This window comes from Salmo trutta, chromosome 31, assembly GCF_901001165.1.
Source record: "Salmo trutta chromosome 31, fSalTru1.1, whole genome shotgun sequence".
Lineage (NCBI taxonomy): Eukaryota > Metazoa > Chordata > Actinopteri > Salmoniformes > Salmonidae > Salmo > Salmo trutta.
In genome coordinates this window covers 17,674,674-17,695,603 of record NC_042987.1, presented here as the reverse complement: position 1 = coordinate 17,695,603, position 20,930 = coordinate 17,674,674, and the positions used below count along the sequence as shown (strand labels likewise).

Here is a 20,930-nt window from a genome sequence, read left to right as displayed (position 1 = left end):
GCAGTGAGATGTTTTCCGAGAGGTAGACGGAATTTGTCTGACACTATAGCTCTTTCAATGCTACACTGGAGGGCTCTCGGTTATTTCGAACTCAAATTCATTCATATCCATCCACAACATAAAGGGTGAAGACATTGCAGTAAATATCACCCAAGGTGGTGCCATGCTCTCGCCTGCTCCATCTGTACTGTACGTCTAGTTCCATAAAGTTCAATGTGAGTCCTTCTTTGTGCAGCGAAAGACCTCAGCGCTAAAAGCAAGCGTCATTACCATTTCATCCATCTCCATACTCATTTTCTCTCATATCCAAGAGATTCAGATCTTGTAGATGGCCCCTCCCTCCCCAGCCCTCCCCTCCTTCACCATGCTAAAACCCCCACCACCCACCCCCAAGTTCAAATTAAGAATTTATTTTAACCAGCGAGCAGCTTCTGTCGACACATGTCGGCAGGCCTGATCAAAGGTGTGCAAGCTCCTTTATCAGTGTGGAGGGCTGTCAGCAATAGGAGGACATTAAGATTGAACAACCTTCTCACGGATGCTGCCTTCCGCCACCTCATTATTTAAAAATCTCAAACTTTCCATTTTTTTGGAGAGAGAAGAGAGGGAGATCACTTGCAATATAGGTCACACAGCCAGTCACATTACAGTACAGTCTAATGCCACATGTGAAAGCCTCAGAGTGTATCTATCTCTCCATGCTCTCCTCTCCTCCTTTGTGTGGCTATATGGGATTTGGGGTCCCTCCATTAGCCCGCCACATCCACTGATCCCAGATCATTAAAGCCTTGTCATGATCTAGCTCTGAGACGCTGGGAGCAGAGAGATCAACTGATACCACATTATTAAAGATTGTCATGTGTTAATGTGGAGAGGCTACAGAACAGAATGTTTTTAGCAGGTCCTAGATCAGATCGTCATGCAAGGCAATGAGATCAGATTCATAAATACGTACTGATGGCTTATTTGACTGCATGTGTGTGTCTGAGTTCTTTGGATGTAGATTCAAGGTGTTATTGGAGAAATAGACAGTATGACTTTATTATGAAAAGCAAGTATAGAGTTGTTTATACCGTAGCTATTATATATTTACAATCACGTTGTTTTCTGAGCTTGACATAATACAGATTTAGGATCTTCATTTGATCACTCTTTTGTTGCTGAGAATTTTCCTGCACCGCACTGAAAACATGCACTACAACACAGTTATATTAACAGTATTGCACTTTTCATGTAGCCACATTTTGGCCAGCTAATAGCCTAACCAGCGCTCAAGCAATATTATGGACGCAGGATTAATTTGCTGTGACAATACTGTTCAAGTTAAGATCCAACATCTGTATGTCACAAATCAACATGCAGCATCTTTATGAAATGTTCATGATTTATGTGGCGAGAAAGAGAAAAAGCTGCCAAACTATAACTGGAGGAGTTAGAACAAACAACAAAAACAAGCCAGTAGCTTATATGATAAAGGAAGCAGCACATATCACAGGTAACACAGATGGCATCATTCGCCATTGTTGCATCAAAAATGATATAGGTACACAAAGGAAAGGAAATCAAAGGCAATGAATAAAGAACATGATTAGAATCCTTAAATTATGATCCATCTCTCTCTCTCTCTCTCTCTCTCTTGCTGATTTCTTAGCTTCTCTCTCTCTCCCTCTCTCTCTTGCTGATTTCTTAGCTTCTCTCTCTCTCCCTCTCTCTCTTGTTGATTTCTTAGCTTCTCTCTCTCCCTCTCTCTCTCTTGCTGATTTCTTAGCTTCTCTCTCTCTCTCTCGCTGATATCTTAACTTCTCTCTCTCTCTCTCTCTCTCTCTCTCTCTCTCTCTCTCTCTCTCTCTCTCTCTCTCTCTCTCTCTCTCTCTCTCTCTCTCTCTCTCAGGGAGTGATACTATTGAACGAAGCGCCTTGCCATGCCATTAGTGCAGTCAAACAACAAAGGAAATGAATAATAGAGAATATGATTTGAGAAGTGCTGGAGTGAAAGAGTCCTTTCCTCTTCCTGCTGTATGTAGAGAGCCCTGCAGTGCATTGATCTGTGGCTGGTTTAGCCCTCCTCCGTCGACGCTACGCTACCACTAGCTTGCACTACAGTAACAAGTACCTCGCCACCCAGAAAACCCTCAGATCTAACACACTCTCCTACAGACACACACACATGCATGTACGCACAAACATGGATGCACAGACACGCATGTAAGCGTGTACACACACACACCCTCTCCCTCACACCCAGAGCTCAGTCCACTCCACTTTTAACTGGAGCAGGCAAACTCTTCCACAAAATGGCCCCAACCAGCCACAGTCAGAAGTAAAAGAAAAGTGTACATAAAAGGGAGAAGAAAGAATGTGGAGCATGTGGTTATAATTACACACAGGCAGTGGAGGCTGTGGTAAAGCCAAGCTGTGGATCTTAAGCCTTCTCTCCGGGTAAAAAAGCACTCTGCCTCATTAAATCTCCCATATCATACTGTTCCTGCCCTCCGCACTAGCTAACTATAACGCTGGCTTTCCTCTTTACCAGAGAACCTCTTTTGTTATCATTTCCCCCTTTTCCTATTCTGCTACACATCAAACATAAGTGTGGCGTATAGAATAATAATACAGTAGGTACCTGGCTGTAGGACACAATGAACACACAGGCTCATAAAGGAACCCTGCTCGGGGTCTACTTATGAGCCAAGCACTCGACACACCACGTCTGATTTAGCTAGGGCCTTGTCAAAGCCCTAATGGGTATTGTGAACACGTCAATCACTGATTAGTGGCCTACGAGCATGAAAAGATGCTGATTCATTGTTTCAGTTGGTTTTTTGGGGGAGTTTTTTTTTACATCCAAAGGCTCTTGATTGGGCACAATGGGCAGTGGTCTAACCATAAGATCCTATGCTGTTGGGTTTGAAACCCATACGGTTCTTGATCATTGGTCCAAAACTGTATTTTCTGAAGGCACCACATGGCAGGTCAAATCAAATCCAATTAAAATAAAATACAAATATTTGTCACATGCTTCATAAACAACAGGTGTAGACTAACAGTGAAATGCTTACTGACGGGCCCTTCCCAACAATGCAGAGAGAAAGAAATAGAGAAATAATATAAAAAAGTAATAATAAAACTAATAATAAATACATAATGAGTGGTGATAACTTGGCTATATACACGGGGTACCAGTACCGAGTCCATGTGCAGAGGTACAAGGTAACTGAGGTAGATATGTACATATAACAACAAGGAATAAAGTGGCTAGGCAACAGGATAAATTAAAAAACAGTAGTAGCAGCATATGTGATGAGTAAAAAAAAAAGTTTACGCAAAAAGCGTCAACGGAGATAGTCCAGGTAGCTATTTGGTCCACTATTTAACTAACTATTTAGCAGTCTTATGGTTTGGTGGTAGAAGCTGTTCAGGGTCCTGTTGGTTCCAGACTTCATTGGTATCGCTTGCCGGTGCGGTAGCAGAGAGAACAGTCTATGACTTGGGTGGCTTGAGTCTATGACAATTTGTATTGCCTTCCTCTAACACCGCCTGGTATAGAGGTCCTGGATGGCAGGGAGCTCGACCCCAGTGATGTACTGGGCCGTACGCACTACCCTCTGTAGTGTCTTGCAGTCTTACGCCAAGCAGTTGCCATACCAAGTGGTGATGTAATCAGTCAAGAGGCTCTCAATGGGGCAGCTGTATAACTTTTAGAGGATCTGGATCAAGTTGCAGAGGGAGGTGTTCAGTTCCAGGGGTCCTTAGCTTAGTGATGAGCTTGGAGGGCACAATGGTGTTCAACGCTGAGCTGTAGTCAATGAACAGCATTCTCAAATACAGTAGGTGTTCCTTTTGTCCAGGTGGGAAAGGGCAGTGTGGAACGCAATAGAGATTGTGTCATCTGTGGATCTGTTGGGGCGGTATGTGAATTGGAATGGGTCCAGGATGTCTGGGATGATGGTGTTGATGTGAGCTATGACCAGCATTTTAATGCATTTCATGGCTACAGATGTGAGTGCTACGGACGATAGTCATTTAGACAGGTTGCCTTGTCAGAGCCGGTGTAGTAAAATTCAATCTTAGTCTGGTATTCACGCTTTGTCTGTTTGATGGCTCGTCGGAGGTCATAGCGGGATTTCTCATAGGAAACAATGGGGTGACTTCATTGATGGCTTTTTGACAGTCCGTGGAGCCTGGTCCTGGGTGAGCAGTATGTCCTGTGCCGCCAACTCGTTGAAGTAGAAATCTTCATCTAAATCGATGTTAGTGATAGCTGTTCTGATGTCCAGAAGCTCTTGTCGGTCTTAAGATGTCCAAGACATTATGTGCAAAAAAAGCTAAAAGAAAATACACAAAATAGCAGAATTGGTCAGGAGCCACTAAAACAGCAGCTATCCAATCCAGAGCCATTCTGAAGGTGAATTTACATGAAAGTTGTGACAAATTATTCAAAACAATAATCTCCTATATCTTGGTAAAGTTCTGCAACTTCTACTAGGATCCTATACACTGCATCTGACGAGGGGGTTAAAAGAAAAACAACCAGACGAACTCAAATGAGAAAAGTGAGAAATTAATTTGTGCACACTCTTGATTTCTCCACAGGCAAACATCGATCGTGTCGCTGCTGTCTCTCTCCCTTCACTCTGGAGATGGTGGCTAGAGGGAGGAGGTGCGGAGGAGAGGAGAGAGAGGCGTGTGTGCGTGTCTGAGGGGGTCGTTGTAATCAGGGGCTCTCATTAGCCCGCCGTTGGCTGTGGATGACAGAAGGTCTCCCAGGGAACCAGGGGAAACAGGGGCTCATAAGCCCAGCGCTTCTGCTGGGGTGGCTGAGGACGAAGCCTGCCTCTCTCCCCAACCAACTCCCACAGAGCCTGGCTTTCTACCTCTACCAAACACCAACCAACATGTAGACGTACAGACCCTGCTTATCTACCAAACGTTAAGCAACACTCAGGCATTAATATAAAATACTACAGCTGTAGACTAGACTGACATGGGCCTGAATAAAACACTTACGCAAAAGCAATAGCCTAAGACGACTGATGGAGACTGGTAAACCCTGAACTGTGGGAGGGGGCTGAAGGAAAGAGACCTCCTCTCAGACACCTTGCAAAACCAATACAATGACCCATCCCCATAGACATACTGTAGTGAAACGGCCCTTGTGTTTCCAGTTTCTGCATGGGGATATCATATCTCTGTCTGAAGGGGCCCAGAGAGCGAGGGGTAGGTGGGTAAACACGACTGACTCTACCGCCAGGTGCCAGGCAGTGTGTGTGTGACTGTGAGAACCCAGAGTCCTCAGCCTGCTGGGCAAAGCCATCCATATCAGGTTTAAAATAACCACACATGAGACTTAACCTTCCACAGAGACAAATGAAATGAAAAAACGGTCGCGTGATCAGGAGCAGGCTTCATTCATAGTGGGCTCTCTGTGAGCCTGACCTGGATTACTGCTCTGTTCCTGGAGGGCATACGGTGAATGCCACACCAGCAGACAGGACACATTCATCTGCTCTGTGAGCTGTATTCTACCTCTATCTGAGGTTGGGAAACAAAGACGTGAACACACACACACACACAGGCATGAATACAATACACACACAATGCATGCATTTCACAGCATCTGATGTAACGCTCTCTCAAACAGACATGCACGTATTGACACACACACGCACACACACACACGCATGCATGCACGCACGCACGCACGCACGCACGCACGCACGCACGCACGCACACACACACAGGTGAGCCAACACACAAGGAGCAGTAACATATCCGAGTGGTTGAAACACACTTCATTCCTCTCTGGAAAGACGATAGATCACACACACACGCGCTCCACTTTCCAGTCCAGAATGTGAAGCAGAATCTGGCCTTACAGGAGACGTTGAATATGGCAATGCTCCTTTAAGCTCAGGAAGCAGCCATTCAACCTGCCATTCACCAGCTTTTCAAGCTTGATAATGTCAAAATACGTTCGCTACTTACTGAAGAATGGAGTTTCGCTGAGCAACTATCGTCATTACTGCCGTCACAGTCGGTATGTACATCTAAATAAAAAGTTAGTACATACCGGCCGTGACTATAGTTTCTCCGAGAAACGGCAGTAAGTACTGAACGTATTTTGACATTATTACGCTTGTAAAGCTGGCAAATGGCAAGTTGAATCACTGCTTCCTGCCCTTAAAGGAGAATTGCCATATTCAACATCTCCTGTAAGGCCAGATTTTGGATCACCCAAAATGATCAAATATGAAATGGAGTATTACCGCTCGGAATCGCACTCTGCCCAGGACTGTGCTGCTCCTCTGTCACATTTTCTTCTACTGCCAGAAAGAAAGAGAGAGAGGGGGAAGAAATGGTTAACAGCAAAAAAACTACAACAAGTTTACGCCTGTCAGACACATTGAGACTTTCTTTCCTTTTTTTGTTACTTTCTTTTTATTATTTACTGTTAAGGCTTTTCTGTATGGAAACTCGAGGAGATTTTAACAGCTCAACCAGTGCTTTGGGAATCCACACAAGCCTTTCATATGTACGAGGTTTGGCAACATGGCGAGCAGCCACCCACGTAAATAACATATAGGACTGAGTAATGACAATATGAATTATAAAATTCTCCCAAGAAACCCTCTCCCAACATCAACAGTGACCAACTGAAAAACGCCTTGATGACTGCTTAAGTGAGAGGAGATTTCTGAGACAAAATAACACCCCAGGTATTAGACAGGAGATATAGACTAATACATACGCTTCAGCAAAATGGTACTGTCACACATCTAAAAACACTGCAGTTTAAACACAGTCTCTGAACAAATATACAGTACATATTTACTTTTTTTTTAAGGACTTCACAGTATATGAATTAGCAAGTGTTTTTGTAACATTGATACTACAGTGATATTAACAATTTATCAGATTCTAAGATATTAATAATTGGATTCATATTTTGTAGTTTTGAAAGACCGTGTTAATATATTCGTCCAAGGCCAGTTCACAACATGCACCTAAATATGGCATATTTGTGCGATTCTGAATGCAGGACCGTGCATTCAGATCAGGCCCCAGTCAGTCAGTGACTTGTTTGTAACTGAGTGCTTGTCAAAGGAGTGATGGTTTGAACAGCGCTCAGACTAATTCATTAGCTACATGGCAACCAATCCTTCTGACACGATGTGGTATTATTGGCATTGGCTTTGACAAACATGACTTTAGCCTGTTCTAGAGGTAGGAACCTTTTTCGCAGGGGGCCTGCTTTGAACTAGGTGACAGGTAGGGGGGAAAAAAGTTCCTTGCGGCATGTCAAGTACAAGGTACTAAATGGATTTCAGCAGCGGGAAGAGAACAAAAGACTCTCCCACCTGTTCCCTGTAAAATTAGGGTCTCACCGTTCCTCCCCAGCAGTTGAAATGCATTCTCCATTATGCCTTCTCAACCCAGCCTTTCATTTCCCTTCAGCAGAGAGAAAGGGGAGGCTGACAGGACCTCCCGGCAGGGGGAGAGTGGCAGTGTGACTGGCAATGCCAGAAACCAGCTAGCGACACTTTAAAAAAAAGACACCAAATATCCCATACTTTGCATAATTAAGGCAGGGATCCTATCCACTTCCTCTAAGGGGGGCTGGAGTCAATGTAGAGAGTGGTGTCAAGCAGCTTCTTCTGAAAATGGTACACTCTTATAAAAAAAATTACTATCTAGAAACTACAATGGTTCTTCAGCTGTCCCCATAGGAGAACCCTTTGAAGAACCATTTTGGGTTCCATGAAGAACCCTCCACAGAGGGTTCTACATGGAACCCAAAAGGGTTCTACCTGAAACCAAAAAGGGTTCAACCTGGAAGCAAATAGGGTTCACCTATGTGGACAGCCAAAGAGCCCTTTTGGAACCTTTTTTTCTAAGAGAGTAAGAAAGAGAGAGGAGTAGCGATGTCTCGAACCACTGGACAATATTGAACAAGAGTTGCATGAAAAGGAATTCAAAAAATCTGTCTTTACGACGTGCCATGTTTAGGAAATGTGTTTAATTCCACAAAAGGAAGAAGAAAAGGTCTGCACTCCTACCTGAGTCAGACACCATTTACCCAATTTCAGGGAATAAAAAAGGCCTTTAGTTGGTCAGAGCTCTGTTAGTTCATTTGTTAAACACATTACTAACATGGAAAGGACGAGGAGTAAAAAAATACATAAAACAATTCACTTTTATTTAACCGGGTAGGCCAGAAGTTCTCAATTTACAACTGCGACCTGGCCAAGATAAAGCAAAGCAGTGCAACACAAACAACACAGAGTTACACATGGGATAAACAAACGTACAGTCAATATCACAATAGAAAAATCTATATACAGTGTGTGGAAATGTAGTAAGATTAGGGAGGTAAGGCAATAGATAGGCCATAGTGGCGAAATAATTACAATTTAGCAATTAAACACTGGAGTGATAGATGTGCAGAAGAAGAATGTGCAAATAGAGATACTGGGGTGCAAAGGAACAAAAATAAATAAATAACAATATGGGGATGAGGTAGTTGGGTGGGGTATTTACAGATGAGCTGTGTAGAGGTACAATGATCAGTATGCTGCTTTGACAGCTGATGCTTAAAGTTAGTGAGGGAGCTATAAGACTCGATTTTTGCAATTTGTTCCAGTCATTGGCAGCAGAGAACTGGAAGGAAAGGCAGCCAAAGAGGTGTTGGCTTTGGGGATGACCAGTGATGGGATGATAGCTGCTGGAGCGCGTGCTACAGGTGGGTGCTGCTATGGTGACCAGTGAGCTGAGATAAGGCGGGGCTTTACTTAGCAAAGACTTATAGATGACCTGGAGCCAGTGGGTTTGGCGACAAATATGAAGTGAGGGCCAGCCAACGAGAGCATACAGGTCGCAGTGGTGGGTAGTATATGGGGCTTTGGTGAGAAAACGGATGGCACTGTGATACACTGCATCCAATTTGCTGACTAGAGTGTTGGAGGCTATTTTGTAAATGACATCGCCGAAGTCAAGGATCGGTAGGATAGTCAGTTTTACAAGGGTATGTATGGCAGCATGAGTGAAGGATGCTTTGTGTCACGACTTCCGCCGAAGTTGGTGCCTCTCCTTGTTCAGGTGCCGTTCGGTGGTCGACGTCACCAGCTTTCTAGCTACCACCGATCTACGTTTCTTTTTCCATTTGTTTTGTCTTGATTGTACACACCTGGTTCCCATTAAGTTATAATTGATTCCCTATTTAACCCTCTGGTTCCCACATGGTTTTGTGCGTGTTTGTTCTTTCTTTAGTGTTCTTGACTTCTGTGCGCTGGTGTGTTTTTCCCTGCGTGGAAATTATTGTTGTTTCTTTTTGAGTAAAGTACGTCTTTTACTCAGTTCTGTGTCCTGCGCCCGACTCCATCCTACCGCTGCACACTGACAACTGACAGAAACACGCACCTCATATGGAGACAGCAGGTACACCCAGTACTCCGTTACCAGTGGAGGAGCGCGTCCAGCAGCACGCGACGATCCTCCAAAATCTTGGCACAGCCATGGAGCGATGGGAGAGAGGGGGTTTTCCCACACCCCTATCAACTTCACCCCAACCCACACCGCTGTCCACCCCTCCGTCACCTGGACCCAGTGGGATTCGGCTCTCGCTCCCGAGGGAATATGATGGGACAGCTGCTGGGTGCCAGGGGTTCCTGCTCCAGATGGAGTTCTACCTGGCGACCGTCCACCCGGCTCCCTCGGGATACGAGAGCATGTCCACCCTCATCTCCTGTTTGTCGTGGAAAGCGCTTGAGTGGGCCAACGCCGAATGGGGAGGAATAGAGGCAGCGTTGGTCCGCTATGAGGATTTCACCCGCCGCTTCCGGGCGGTCTTCGATCATCCACCTGAGGGGAGAGCGGCGGGGGAACGCTTGTTCCATCTCAGACAGGGGATGAGGAGCGCACAGGACTTCACACTGGACCTCAGGACCCTGGCAGCCAGCGCGGGATAGAATGAGAGGACCCTGATCGACCATTACCGGTGTAGTCTACATGAGGATGTTCGTCAGGAGCTGGCATGCAGGGACACCACCCTTACCCTCGACCAGCTGGTGGATTTATCCATCCGGCTGGATAACCTGTTGGCCACCCGCGGACGTCCAGATCGGAGTCCGTCCATTCCATCCCCCAGCACCTCTGATCCTACACCTATGGAAATCGGAGGTGCTGCTCTAAGGGTGACCGGAGGCGGGGCCGTTTCCTGCACCACCTGTGGCCGCAGAGGGCACACTGCTGGTCGGTGCTGGGGAGGTTCCCCAAGGAGTCGAGGCAGCAGGCAGGGCACTGGTGGATCATCCCAGGTGAGTAGGCACCCGACTCACCCAGAGCTCCTTGTTGCGCACATGCATGTATGTATAGAATTTCCTGAGTTTTCCCCGCATTCCCAGCATAAGGCGCTAGTAGATTCAGGTGCAGCTGGGAACTTTATTGACCGTTCATTTGCACTTAGATTAGAGATCCCTATTGTTCCTGTTGATGTGCCCTTCCCTGTACATGCCTTAAATAGTCGTCCTTTAGGGTCAGGCCTGATTAGGGAGGTCACAGCTCCACTATGTATGATAACGCAGGAGGGTCATGAGGAGAGTATTAGTCTCTTCCTGATCGATTCTCCTGCGTTTCCTGTGGTGTTGGGGCTTCCCTGGTTGGCCTATCATGACCCTACTATTTCATGGCAACAGAGGGCTTTTAAGGGATGGTCACGTCAGTGCTCAAGGGGTGTGTAGGTGTTTCCATAGGTGCAACTACGGTGCAGAGTCCAAACCAGGTCTCCACCTTGCACATCCCCCCTGAATATGTCGATTTGGCTCTCGCCTTCTGTAAAAAGAAGGCGACTCAACTACCACCCCCATCGACGGGGGGATTGTGCGGAAAAATCTCCTGGTAGACGCAGCACATCCCAGGAGTCCTGTGTGGCTCAGTTGGTAGAGCATGGTGTTTGCAATGCCAGGGTTGTGGGTTCGATTCCCACAGGGGACCAGAATGGGAAGAAAAAGCGGCTCCCATTACCTCCATGCTTGAAGGGGGGACTGGTGCGACTGCAGTGGTCAGCTGGGGCGGACAGGGCTTTTGGTCACCTGAAGGCTCTGTTTACCTCGGTTCCCGTGCTGGCTCATCCTGATCCCTCCTTGGCATTCATAGTAGAGGTGGACGAGTCCGAGGCTGGGATAGGAGCTGTGCTGTCTCAGCGCTCGGGTACGTCACCAAAGCTCCGCCCCTGTGCTTTCTTTTCGAAGAAGCTCAGCCCGGCAGAGCAAAACTATGATATGGGGGACCGGGAGCTGTTGGCTGTTGTCAAGGCTCTGAAGGCGTGGAGGCATTGGCTTGAGGGGGCTAAATACCCTTTCCTCATTTGGACTGACCACCGCAATCTGGATTACATCCGGGCGGCGAGGAGACTGAACCCTCGCCAGGCAAGGTGGGCCATGTTTTTACCCGTTTTGTTTTCACCCTATCCTACAGACCAGGTTCCCAGAATGCTTAGGCAAACGCACTGTCCCGGATGTATGACACAGAGGAGTGGTCCACAGATCCCACTCCCATACTCCCGGCTTCTTGCCTGGTGGCACCGGTGGTATGGGAGGTTGACGCGGACATCGAGCGGGCGTTATGAACAAAGCCCACTCCCACCCAGTGTCCAGTTGGGCGTCTGCACGTTCCGTCTGATGTCCGCGATCGATTGATCTGTTGGGCCCACACGTCACCCTCCTCTGGTCATCCTGGCACCGGTCGGACAGTGCGCTGTCTTAGTGGGAAGTACTGGTGGCCCACTTTAGCTAAGGACGTGAGGGTTTATGTTTCCTCCTGCTCGGTGTGCGCCCAGCGCAAGGCACCTAGACACCTGCCCAGAGGGAAATTACAACCCCTACCCGTTCCACAACGGCCGTGGTCACACCTGTCAGTGGATTTCGTGACGGATCTTCCTCCGTTACAAGGAAACACCACGATCCTGGTCGTTGTGGATCGGTTTTCTAAGTCCTGCCATCTCCTTCCTTTTCTTCGGTCTCCCTTCGGCCCTACAGACTGCGGAGGCCCTGTTTACACACATCTTCCGGCACTCCTTGGTGCCTGAGGATATAGTATCTGATCGGGGTCCCCAGTTCACATCGAGGGTCTGGAGGGCGTTCATGGAACATCTGGGGGTCTCGGTCAGCCTGACCTCAGGGTTTCACCCCGAGAGTAATGGATAGGTGGAGAGAGTTAACCAGGATGTGGGTAGGTTTCTGCAGTCCTATTACCAGCACTGGCCGGGGGAGTGGGCGGCTTTCATCCCCTGGGCAGAGATGGCCCAAAACTGCCTCCGCCACTCCTCCACCAACCTGTCTCCGTTTCAGTGTGTACTAGGTTATTAGCCGGTCCTGGCACCGTGGCATCAGAGCCAGATCGAGGCACCTGCGGCGGATGAATGGTTTCGGCGCTCGGAGGAGACCTGGGACGCTGCCCATGTGAGCCTGCAACGGGCCATCAGGCAACAGAAGGCAAGCGCCGACCGCCACCGCAGTGAGGCCCCGGTGTATGCACGACCCGAAACCTGCCCCTTCGCCTGCCCTGCCGGAAGCTAGGTCCGCTGTTTGTGGGGCCATTTAAAGTCCTGAGGAGACTGAACGAGGTATGTTATAGGTTACAGCTTCCCCCTGATTACCTTATTAACCCCTCGTTCCATGTGTCTTTCCTCAGGCCGGTAGTGGCTGGTCTGCTCCAGCAGTCTGAGGTGCGGGAGGTTCCTCCGCCCTCTTTGGACATCAAGGGGGCCCCGGCGTATACTGTGCGAGCCATCATGGACTCAAGGCGTTGGGCGGGGGGCCTTCAGTACCTCATGGAGTGGGAGGGGTACGGTTCGGAGGAGAGATGCTGGGTGCCGGTGGAGGAAATCCTGGACCCTTCCTTACTGCAGGAATTTCCCCGTCTCCACCCGGATCGCCCTACGCCTCGTCCTACGGGTTGTCCCCGAGGCCGGTGTCGGCGCGCGGGGGGTACTGTCACGACTTCCGCCAAAGTTGGTGCCTCTCCTTGTTCAGGCGGCGTTTGGCGGTCGACGTCACCAGCTTTCTAGCTACCGCCGATCTACGTTTCTTTTTCCATCTGTTTTGCCTTTATTGTACACACCTGGTTCCCATTACGTTATAATTTATTCCCTATTTAACCCTCTGGTTCCCACATGGTTTTGTGCGTGTTTGTTCTTTCTTTAGTGTTCTAGACTTCTGTGCGCAGGTGTGTTTTCCCCAGCGTGGAAATTATTGTTGTTTCTTTTCGAGTAAAGTACATCTTTTACTCAGTTCTGTGTCCTGCGCCTGACTCCATCCTACCGCTGCACACTGACAACTGACACTTTGTTGCGAAATAGGAAGCCGATTCTAGATTTAATATTTGATTGGAGATGCTTAATGTGAGTCTGGAAGGAGAGTTTACAGTCTAACCAGACACCTAGGTATTTGTAGTATATGGACACAATGTCAAAGTCCCCTTAGAGCCACTGTACATAGATAACTGTGTCCCTGTATCTTTCTGTCTCACCAGTGCAGAAGCCTCGACTCGTCCTGTGGAGACATACATGCCTTAGTGAGTGAGCCTGAGTCCCTGTGAGTCTAATGAGTTTCTCCAGCGCTGTTGAGCACCTTGCATCCAGCATCATTTAAATGGGCCAGGATAGAGGGGGGTTCCTAATAAAGCCCTCATGTTTCGTACAGACCTTGGTTGGGTGGAGGGATTGTGTGTGTGTGTGTGTGTGTGGGGGGGGGGGGGGGGGTCATTTTGATTACTGTCCCTGTTGGCGAGATAAGTGAGTTGAGGCAGAAAATTCCATTTTACAATGCCATCCAAACTTATACATTTTAGGACTGTCAGCCATGATTCGATGATTTGTCACCACTGTGAACTTATTAAAAGTTTTGGGCAATTAAACAAAACAAGCAATTTACATTATTGTTGTAAAATTGTTGTCCCATCACTCCATGGGAAGTTTTAATGGATTTGACAGCTGCTACCTACGTGGGCCATTGGTCATCCGATCGAACCTGTCAGATATACAATAATTTACCAATGGTAACTCTCTAGAAATGTAACGAAAATCACTCAGCAACGAACAAAAATACGCATTTCACCAGCAATTGCTGCAATTTTCAACGAAAATGTATAATAATACATCTGACTAATTGAATTAACGTAGACTAGAGCTGCCTGATAACCATCTCAATAAGACAGAATCTATTAAGTAGATGAATATATAACAGCATACAAACTGAATATCACTTCAGCAACACAGCTATCAGTTCATTAATTTCACAAGGTACATTGTGTCACTCTGCCAGTAACACACTGCATTTATAATTATGCTGCAATGTTTTGTTGATACAACATACACATGGGACCAAATCAACACTGTTCCTTGGATTTTATACATGTAACAAAAATAATGTAATCTGACAACAAGTGTTGAAGAGTCAAAGGTCCACTGATTAACACATACTATCTAACACACGTGATGGCCATTAGGGAGGGATTGGCAGTCCTATGGCAAGAATCAATCCTTCAAAATGTAATCTACAAATGAATTACCAATCAGTAGAAGAAAAACACCAAGAATAAGACTTATGGCCAGATGTCCACAATAACAGCTTCAGTCAATACAGTAAGATGTCTCCTGTGAATAAATGCAGAAACAAATGTGCAAAACAGAACACTTTCTAATGAAGAAGTGAATGGGCGCTACGCAATGCAATCGAGTTATCAATTCCTCTAATCCATCAAATGAATTCCTTGTTGCGTGTGTGTTCGTCTGTCTGTCTGTCTGTCTGTCTGTCTGTCTGTCTGTCTGTCTGTCTGTCTGTCTGTCTGTCTGAGAGAAGAAGGGCTGATACACACACACACACACACACACACACACACACACACACACACACAGCCCTGAGTCTGTCTGTTCTTGGATATGCGAGCTGCGACAGCGTGACTCATCTGGTTGGTTACAGAGAGCTCGGACGTTACAGTGTGGAGCACAATGGCTGTGTAATCGGCCCTGACTGACCGGGAAGGAGACTCTCGCCACAGGGACTACAACTCAATTTAGCTGGGGTCACCAGGTCAAACCTCCTCAATTAGTACTAGAGGGAGAGGAGGGGAGAGGACACACACTGCACATGATGAATAACTTTCTTAATGAGCATTATTTGAACAGGTGCTGATTAGTGTCATAAATAATTTGCAAAGGAGAAGCTGTGTGTTAATCATATGGCATAACGTTTGTAATCCTTCATGTATTATTATCATGTAAACAAGTTATGAATATGAATAGTAATTCTGAAGTAGTTTGAAATCAAATAATACCTTATTGGAAATAATAATACTATCAAAGGATAAATAATCATACCAATATTATGGATATTGGATATTATGATCATATATAATACATGATATGTATTTTATACAAACAAATGCATCAGGAAATCAATCACTGACAGCAGATGGGGGGGAGACAGACACCATCCCCCAGCAGTCAGACAAGCCATGACAACAGGAGAGACACATGCCATGAAATAAGAGGAGATATCGGCCAGCTCCCGTGGCACCCAGACAGGCCCGGCACAACTCACTGAGCCCCAGCTTCCCGCATGTCAAGAACACTGACAGCCAAGTTAATGGTATTTCTATGGCTCCATCATCATTCCCTTAATGATAATACTAACCATAGTTTTGTGTCACATTAGAAAAGTGCTAATGGGTGTTATACCACAGATCATTAATTGTAAAAAAAGACTGAAATATCGGGGGCTTATAAAGCAAAACTGGCGTTAGAGATGAATAAAGCTTAAAGTAGAGGAGAATAAAGAGGACTAGTAAATCTACTATGTCTTTCACTTTAATTATTAAAACCAAATGAGTGCAACTCTTATCTTTTTTTAAAATATAAATATGAATAGATACTGAATAATTATTTTTCATTAATATTCACAACAACAAAACTCTGAAGCTCTAGTATGGCCTAGTTGCAATCACTTGGTTTTCGTTAGGTAATGACATTTGGATTGTAAAGCAGAAAAAGTGGAAATGGATCCTTTGAGTGCAGCACATCTGCCTAATTCCACATTGGCCATGTTGGACATCAATAAATGCATTGATATTATTGTACTAGGCACAGATGAAGACATGGTTTAACTATGGTTGAACGCTCAACCTTTCCACTACTTCAAATCACCTCACCTAAATATGACAACAATAAAGCCTGAAATGCAATGATGAATACAAAATGGTGAGGCGAAGAAAGTGTGTTAATCAAGGCAAACTCAAATGTGTTACTGAGCCAAAGCAGGGTTATTTTTGACAGTCAGCCTATATGACACAGACGGTCTATGTTAGCTGTTGATTTTCATAGCATTTTCTTGACTGTAATAGTCATTCATACTATTTCCATATTATGGATTCATATGAACCCATATCAAATGGCATACAGTCTGCTTCTATCCGATGCCAAGCCAAATCCCAGAGTTCACTCATGTAATGATGGAACACATCTCGTGGTAAACATCAAATATTTAAGGTGTATATGACACGACAACGATTTCATGATATCCTGCAATACAGTAACTAAATGGTGCAGAAAATATATTTATATATGCAGACGACGGCTACCCTGGAAATATCGTTGTCAGCCAATGAAAACGTTAGTGGAGTGAGACCGACTTCAGAGAGTGTCATTTGTGCTCTAAGAGAAAATCTCAACTCAGTCTCTCGCTCTCTCTCTCTCTCTGCTCAGGAAGTCTGTGAGCAACGTGGCAGGCAGGCAGTCATCTACTGTAGGTGCAGATTCTGGACTAGTCTGTCTGAAGGATCCTCATTCTATGCCTCCTCACTGTGACTGAACAAGCTGCTGACCCAACACTTCGGGCACATCACATGAAAGCAAAATGACGATGCACCCACTGTAGTTGAGAGATGTAGATAGTCTAGGATTGAGTAAATGTCAGTGATGAGGGTGAAGTGTTTGCATATAAGCGAATGATGTATGGTCTCGTCCTGTGCCATCTATTCCCCTAAGCAATAGCGTCGCCGGCTCCGTCTCTCAGACTTAATTGAAACAGGACTTGTAACGTTGCCCTTTTCCTCGACGGGACCAAAACATAACCTCTGACTCCCTCCAGCATCCAATTGAGAAATAAAAGAAAGGCGTACACATTCCACAGACAGAAGGAAAAAGGAGAGGCACCATCAAGGCTTTATTCTGTTCTCTTTCTCTCTCTGTACATGCTCTCTCCATGTTGACCGATACCATATGGCCCCGGCCCTGTCGCCGGTCATGATCGGGATTGACCCTCCCTACATGTGCCAATAAAGTGTTATTTTACTGTCACTGTGAGGCATGGACACTGACCAGTATCTCTAACCCACAACACAATGATACTGTCTCTAACCCACAACACAATGATACTGTCTCTAACCCACAACACAATGATACTGTCTCTAACCCACAACACAATGATACTGTCTCTAACCCACAACACAATGATACTGTCTCTAACCCACAACACAATGATACTGTCTCTAATCCACAACGCAACTAAACACGGACCACTGTCTATTGCCAACACAACAACACAATCGAACACTGACCACAGTGTCTAAGCCACAATAACACAACAAATGTCACTCTGATCTGGACCTGTGCCACTACCAGGAACGGCAGAACAAGTTTTTTACAGGTGTGCAGGAAAAAACTTTAAGCCTCATTTAGACATTTTTCTGCTTATAATCGCCGACATCTGATAGGCTATTTATTAGTCAACTTGTCTAATTAGAGGGATGCTCACCAAAATAATGTCATAAATCGAATAGAATGAATGCATTAGAATGAATGCATTAGAATGAATGCATTATCAATAATCTTGATGTTTAGGGACCGGGGAGATTTTCCATGTAAAATGTCCAAGTGACATCAGTTTGACAACTTTTATGGAAATGAAAATCTGTGAAAACAATCCTACATGTTTCTGATATTATTCCAGTTTGTGTTGGATGCATATTTTATGTGGTTGAAAATGAAATACTGTCAGTTTTTATGTCCCTGAAAATAATTGCACGTTTAGGCTACAAAACACTAAACGCACATTCCCATTCTCTCAAAAGAAATCAATCATATTTCTCCACTCCTGTTCCCGAGACAAAATTAACATTAGGTCTATAATTGTACTGCAAGAAACAATTATACAGGGTTTAATATTATATCAGGCTACATGTGAAGCCTATAGTCAGTGTCCAGCCTTCTGTTACTATTCCAACTATTCCAACTACAAAGACAGACCCCTGTATCTACTGCAGTAGATTTTGAGAGGGGAAATGCACTTTGACAGACACCACCAAATACAAACAGTGAAACTATGCAAAACCCAAAAAGCATGTCATTTCCATAGCAATTCTGTTTTGAAAATAAAAGCTGTCTTGTGGACATCTATATTAGTGTGGCTCCATTCTTACAGGCAGAGGTGGACAAAGAACAATAAGCAACATCTGCCTACTCTCTTCTAATTCTGATCCAAACTCCGGAAATATCTATGACGTGTCCACATTTCATGTCAACTTTACTGCGGGAAGAAAAGCAAGCTGTAGGGAACATATGGAAGTAGGAACAATTTATTCAACCAAGCTGTTGCATTTGGATCTGAATAACAATGCAAAAACAAGCAGTGAATGCCATCACTCAGACAAGACTTAAAATGTTGCATGCAGTAACGTTGTGTGACACATACTGTATACCCACACACACTCAACCTAAATCAAATCAAGTTGTATTTGTCACCTGCTTCGTAAACAACAGCTGTAGACTAACAGTGAAATGCTTACTGACGGGTCCTTTTCCAACAATGCAGAGTTAAAGACAACACATTTTAAAGAAATACATTTGAAATAGTGACACGAGGAATAAATACACACTGAATAACTAATACAAATAAAAAGTAAAAATAACATGGCTATATACAGGGATTACCAGTACAGAGTAAATGTACTGGTGTACGATGTACACACACAGACACATGGATGCTTGCGCACGCACACACACACACACACAAATACACACAAATATACACACACACAAACACTCACACACACATAGAAAAGAATTGCTCACACAGACTAAAGAAAAGCATTCACACACACACCACACACACAAACACACACTCTCTCACACACACACACACACACACACACACACTTGTAGCAGATTGGTGAGAACAGATATTGTCTAAGTGATTTGTCTTTGGAGAATAGAAAATGTAATTTCACCTACAGCATCAAAACCAGTCAATGCCACCAACATGTGCTGATGCTGACAAAAACAGAAATCTATCTATAGAGGCATTGTTGACTGTGCATAGAACCAGCAGACACAGACACACTTGAAAGTCTGTGACAACAATAGTGATATGTGCATGATGCACTCACATTCCCCTCACTCCTGGGTATTGATTTAAAATGGTGGCTGTAGGAATGTTACCACAGACCATGTAATCTTCCTTTGCGATGAAGACTTCCGAGAACAAAACGGGAGAAAGAAAAGCAAAGCAGTCGACAGACCACAAGCTGAGACAGTGAAATTGTGGACAATTATTTGCTGAGCAAAATACAATGCCTGCCAGATGAACTGCAGCTCAACCTCGAACCCCAGCAGCTACCCTACCACAAATACTACAGAGAAAAGTGCTGTGTGTCTGTGTGTGTACGCTTGTATGTGTGCAAGTGACAGGAAGGAAGTAAGTATATATCTCAGAGTAAATTCAACAAAGGTTATAAGTACCTTCAGTATATAATATTGAATTAAACAAAATATTAAACAAAATACTCAATATGCAGTCCTTCTCATGTGCACAGAGCCAAAATATCTCATTTTGAAAACGGATGATCAAATAAATAAAATATCACATTTCTGATCTATGTTTACTATTGTGTAATAACATAAACAACAATAATGTGACATATCAAGTTGAATAAATCTGGCCTATCGATGAACAATGATTGGGTTACTAGGTAATCTGGAAGTTCATAAAATGTCATTCCCAAGCCTGACAAGGAACAGGTTAAAGGCAAAATAGTAGCTTTATCTACCTCTCAGTTAGTTAACACCCACACCTCCTCCCCCCCACACACACACACACACACACACACACTTTTAGAAAAATGCTTCCTCCCTGGAATATACCGCATTTTAGTTTATCAGACGCGTATCACGTGACACTACAAACTCTGCAGACAGACAGCTCGAGCCCCGAACTTCAGCGTCATTAAACAGATCCAGATGTTCCTGAAAGTCGTCGCATTCCAGCACAACGCGCTCGTCTATTTGCGTTATAGAGCTGTCTTAGTTCTACCCTCTCTGGCTTCTTAAACTTACCCAAGTTGACAACAACATCTGACTATGAAGAAATGTGTCATATAGGCTGAGAAAAATGCATGCGCCAGGCTTGTCCAAATGCGCATGTAAAAAAGGGGAAAAAACACTTCAACTAGAGGACAATGTTATCTAATCTCTGTAAAAACATGGTCCCACACTACCGTATACAAGCTTTTTTAATCTAAAATGTTAGTGAATTTGGTTGGTTTCCACCCCCAAATACGATCTTTTTCAGAGTCATCCAACATATCACTTACCTTTCAATGATCTTGGTTTAGCTTGCTTGCGGCGCGACATCCTACAGAAAACGATGAAGTTGCTCAGTTTCACACTGATAAATTGTATTCACTGGAAAGCGAATACCTAAGGATATCCTGTTTAAATGTCACCGACACTAGTAGCGATTGTTCTTTTACCATTACAAAAACATTTATATCGTATGGTCTGTATATCAGTTGCGATTATTTTGGGATGATGAGTAGTAGGTGGATGTAATGTTGAAATCCAATTAATGGGTAGCCTACTCTATTTAGTTCAAATGCTTATC

General features: G+C 44.8%; 1 protein-coding gene across 6 annotated transcripts in view; it reads right to left on the bottom strand.

The window, feature by feature from the left end:
* The window catches only part of LOC115169657 (zinc finger protein 521), a 138,213-nt gene that overhangs the window by 116,710 nt on the left and 573 nt on the right, over nt 1–20,930 (bottom strand). For 2 of the 6 annotated variants that reach the window (XM_029725502.1, XM_029725501.1), the window contains exons 1-2: nt 20,641–20,930; nt 6,267–6,323 (exon numbers count right to left, since the gene is read on the bottom strand). The exon at nt 20,641–20,930 is cut by the window's right edge. In XM_029725502.1, the coding sequence (XP_029581362.1) occupies nt 6,267–6,323; nt 20,641–20,680 (97 nt within the window). In that variant the 5' untranslated portion in view covers nt 20,681–20,930. The remainder of the gene's footprint in view (nt 1–6,266; nt 6,324–20,640) is intronic. The other 4 variants (XM_029725498.1, XM_029725500.1, XM_029725503.1 and 1 more) reach the window with 4 other exon arrangements.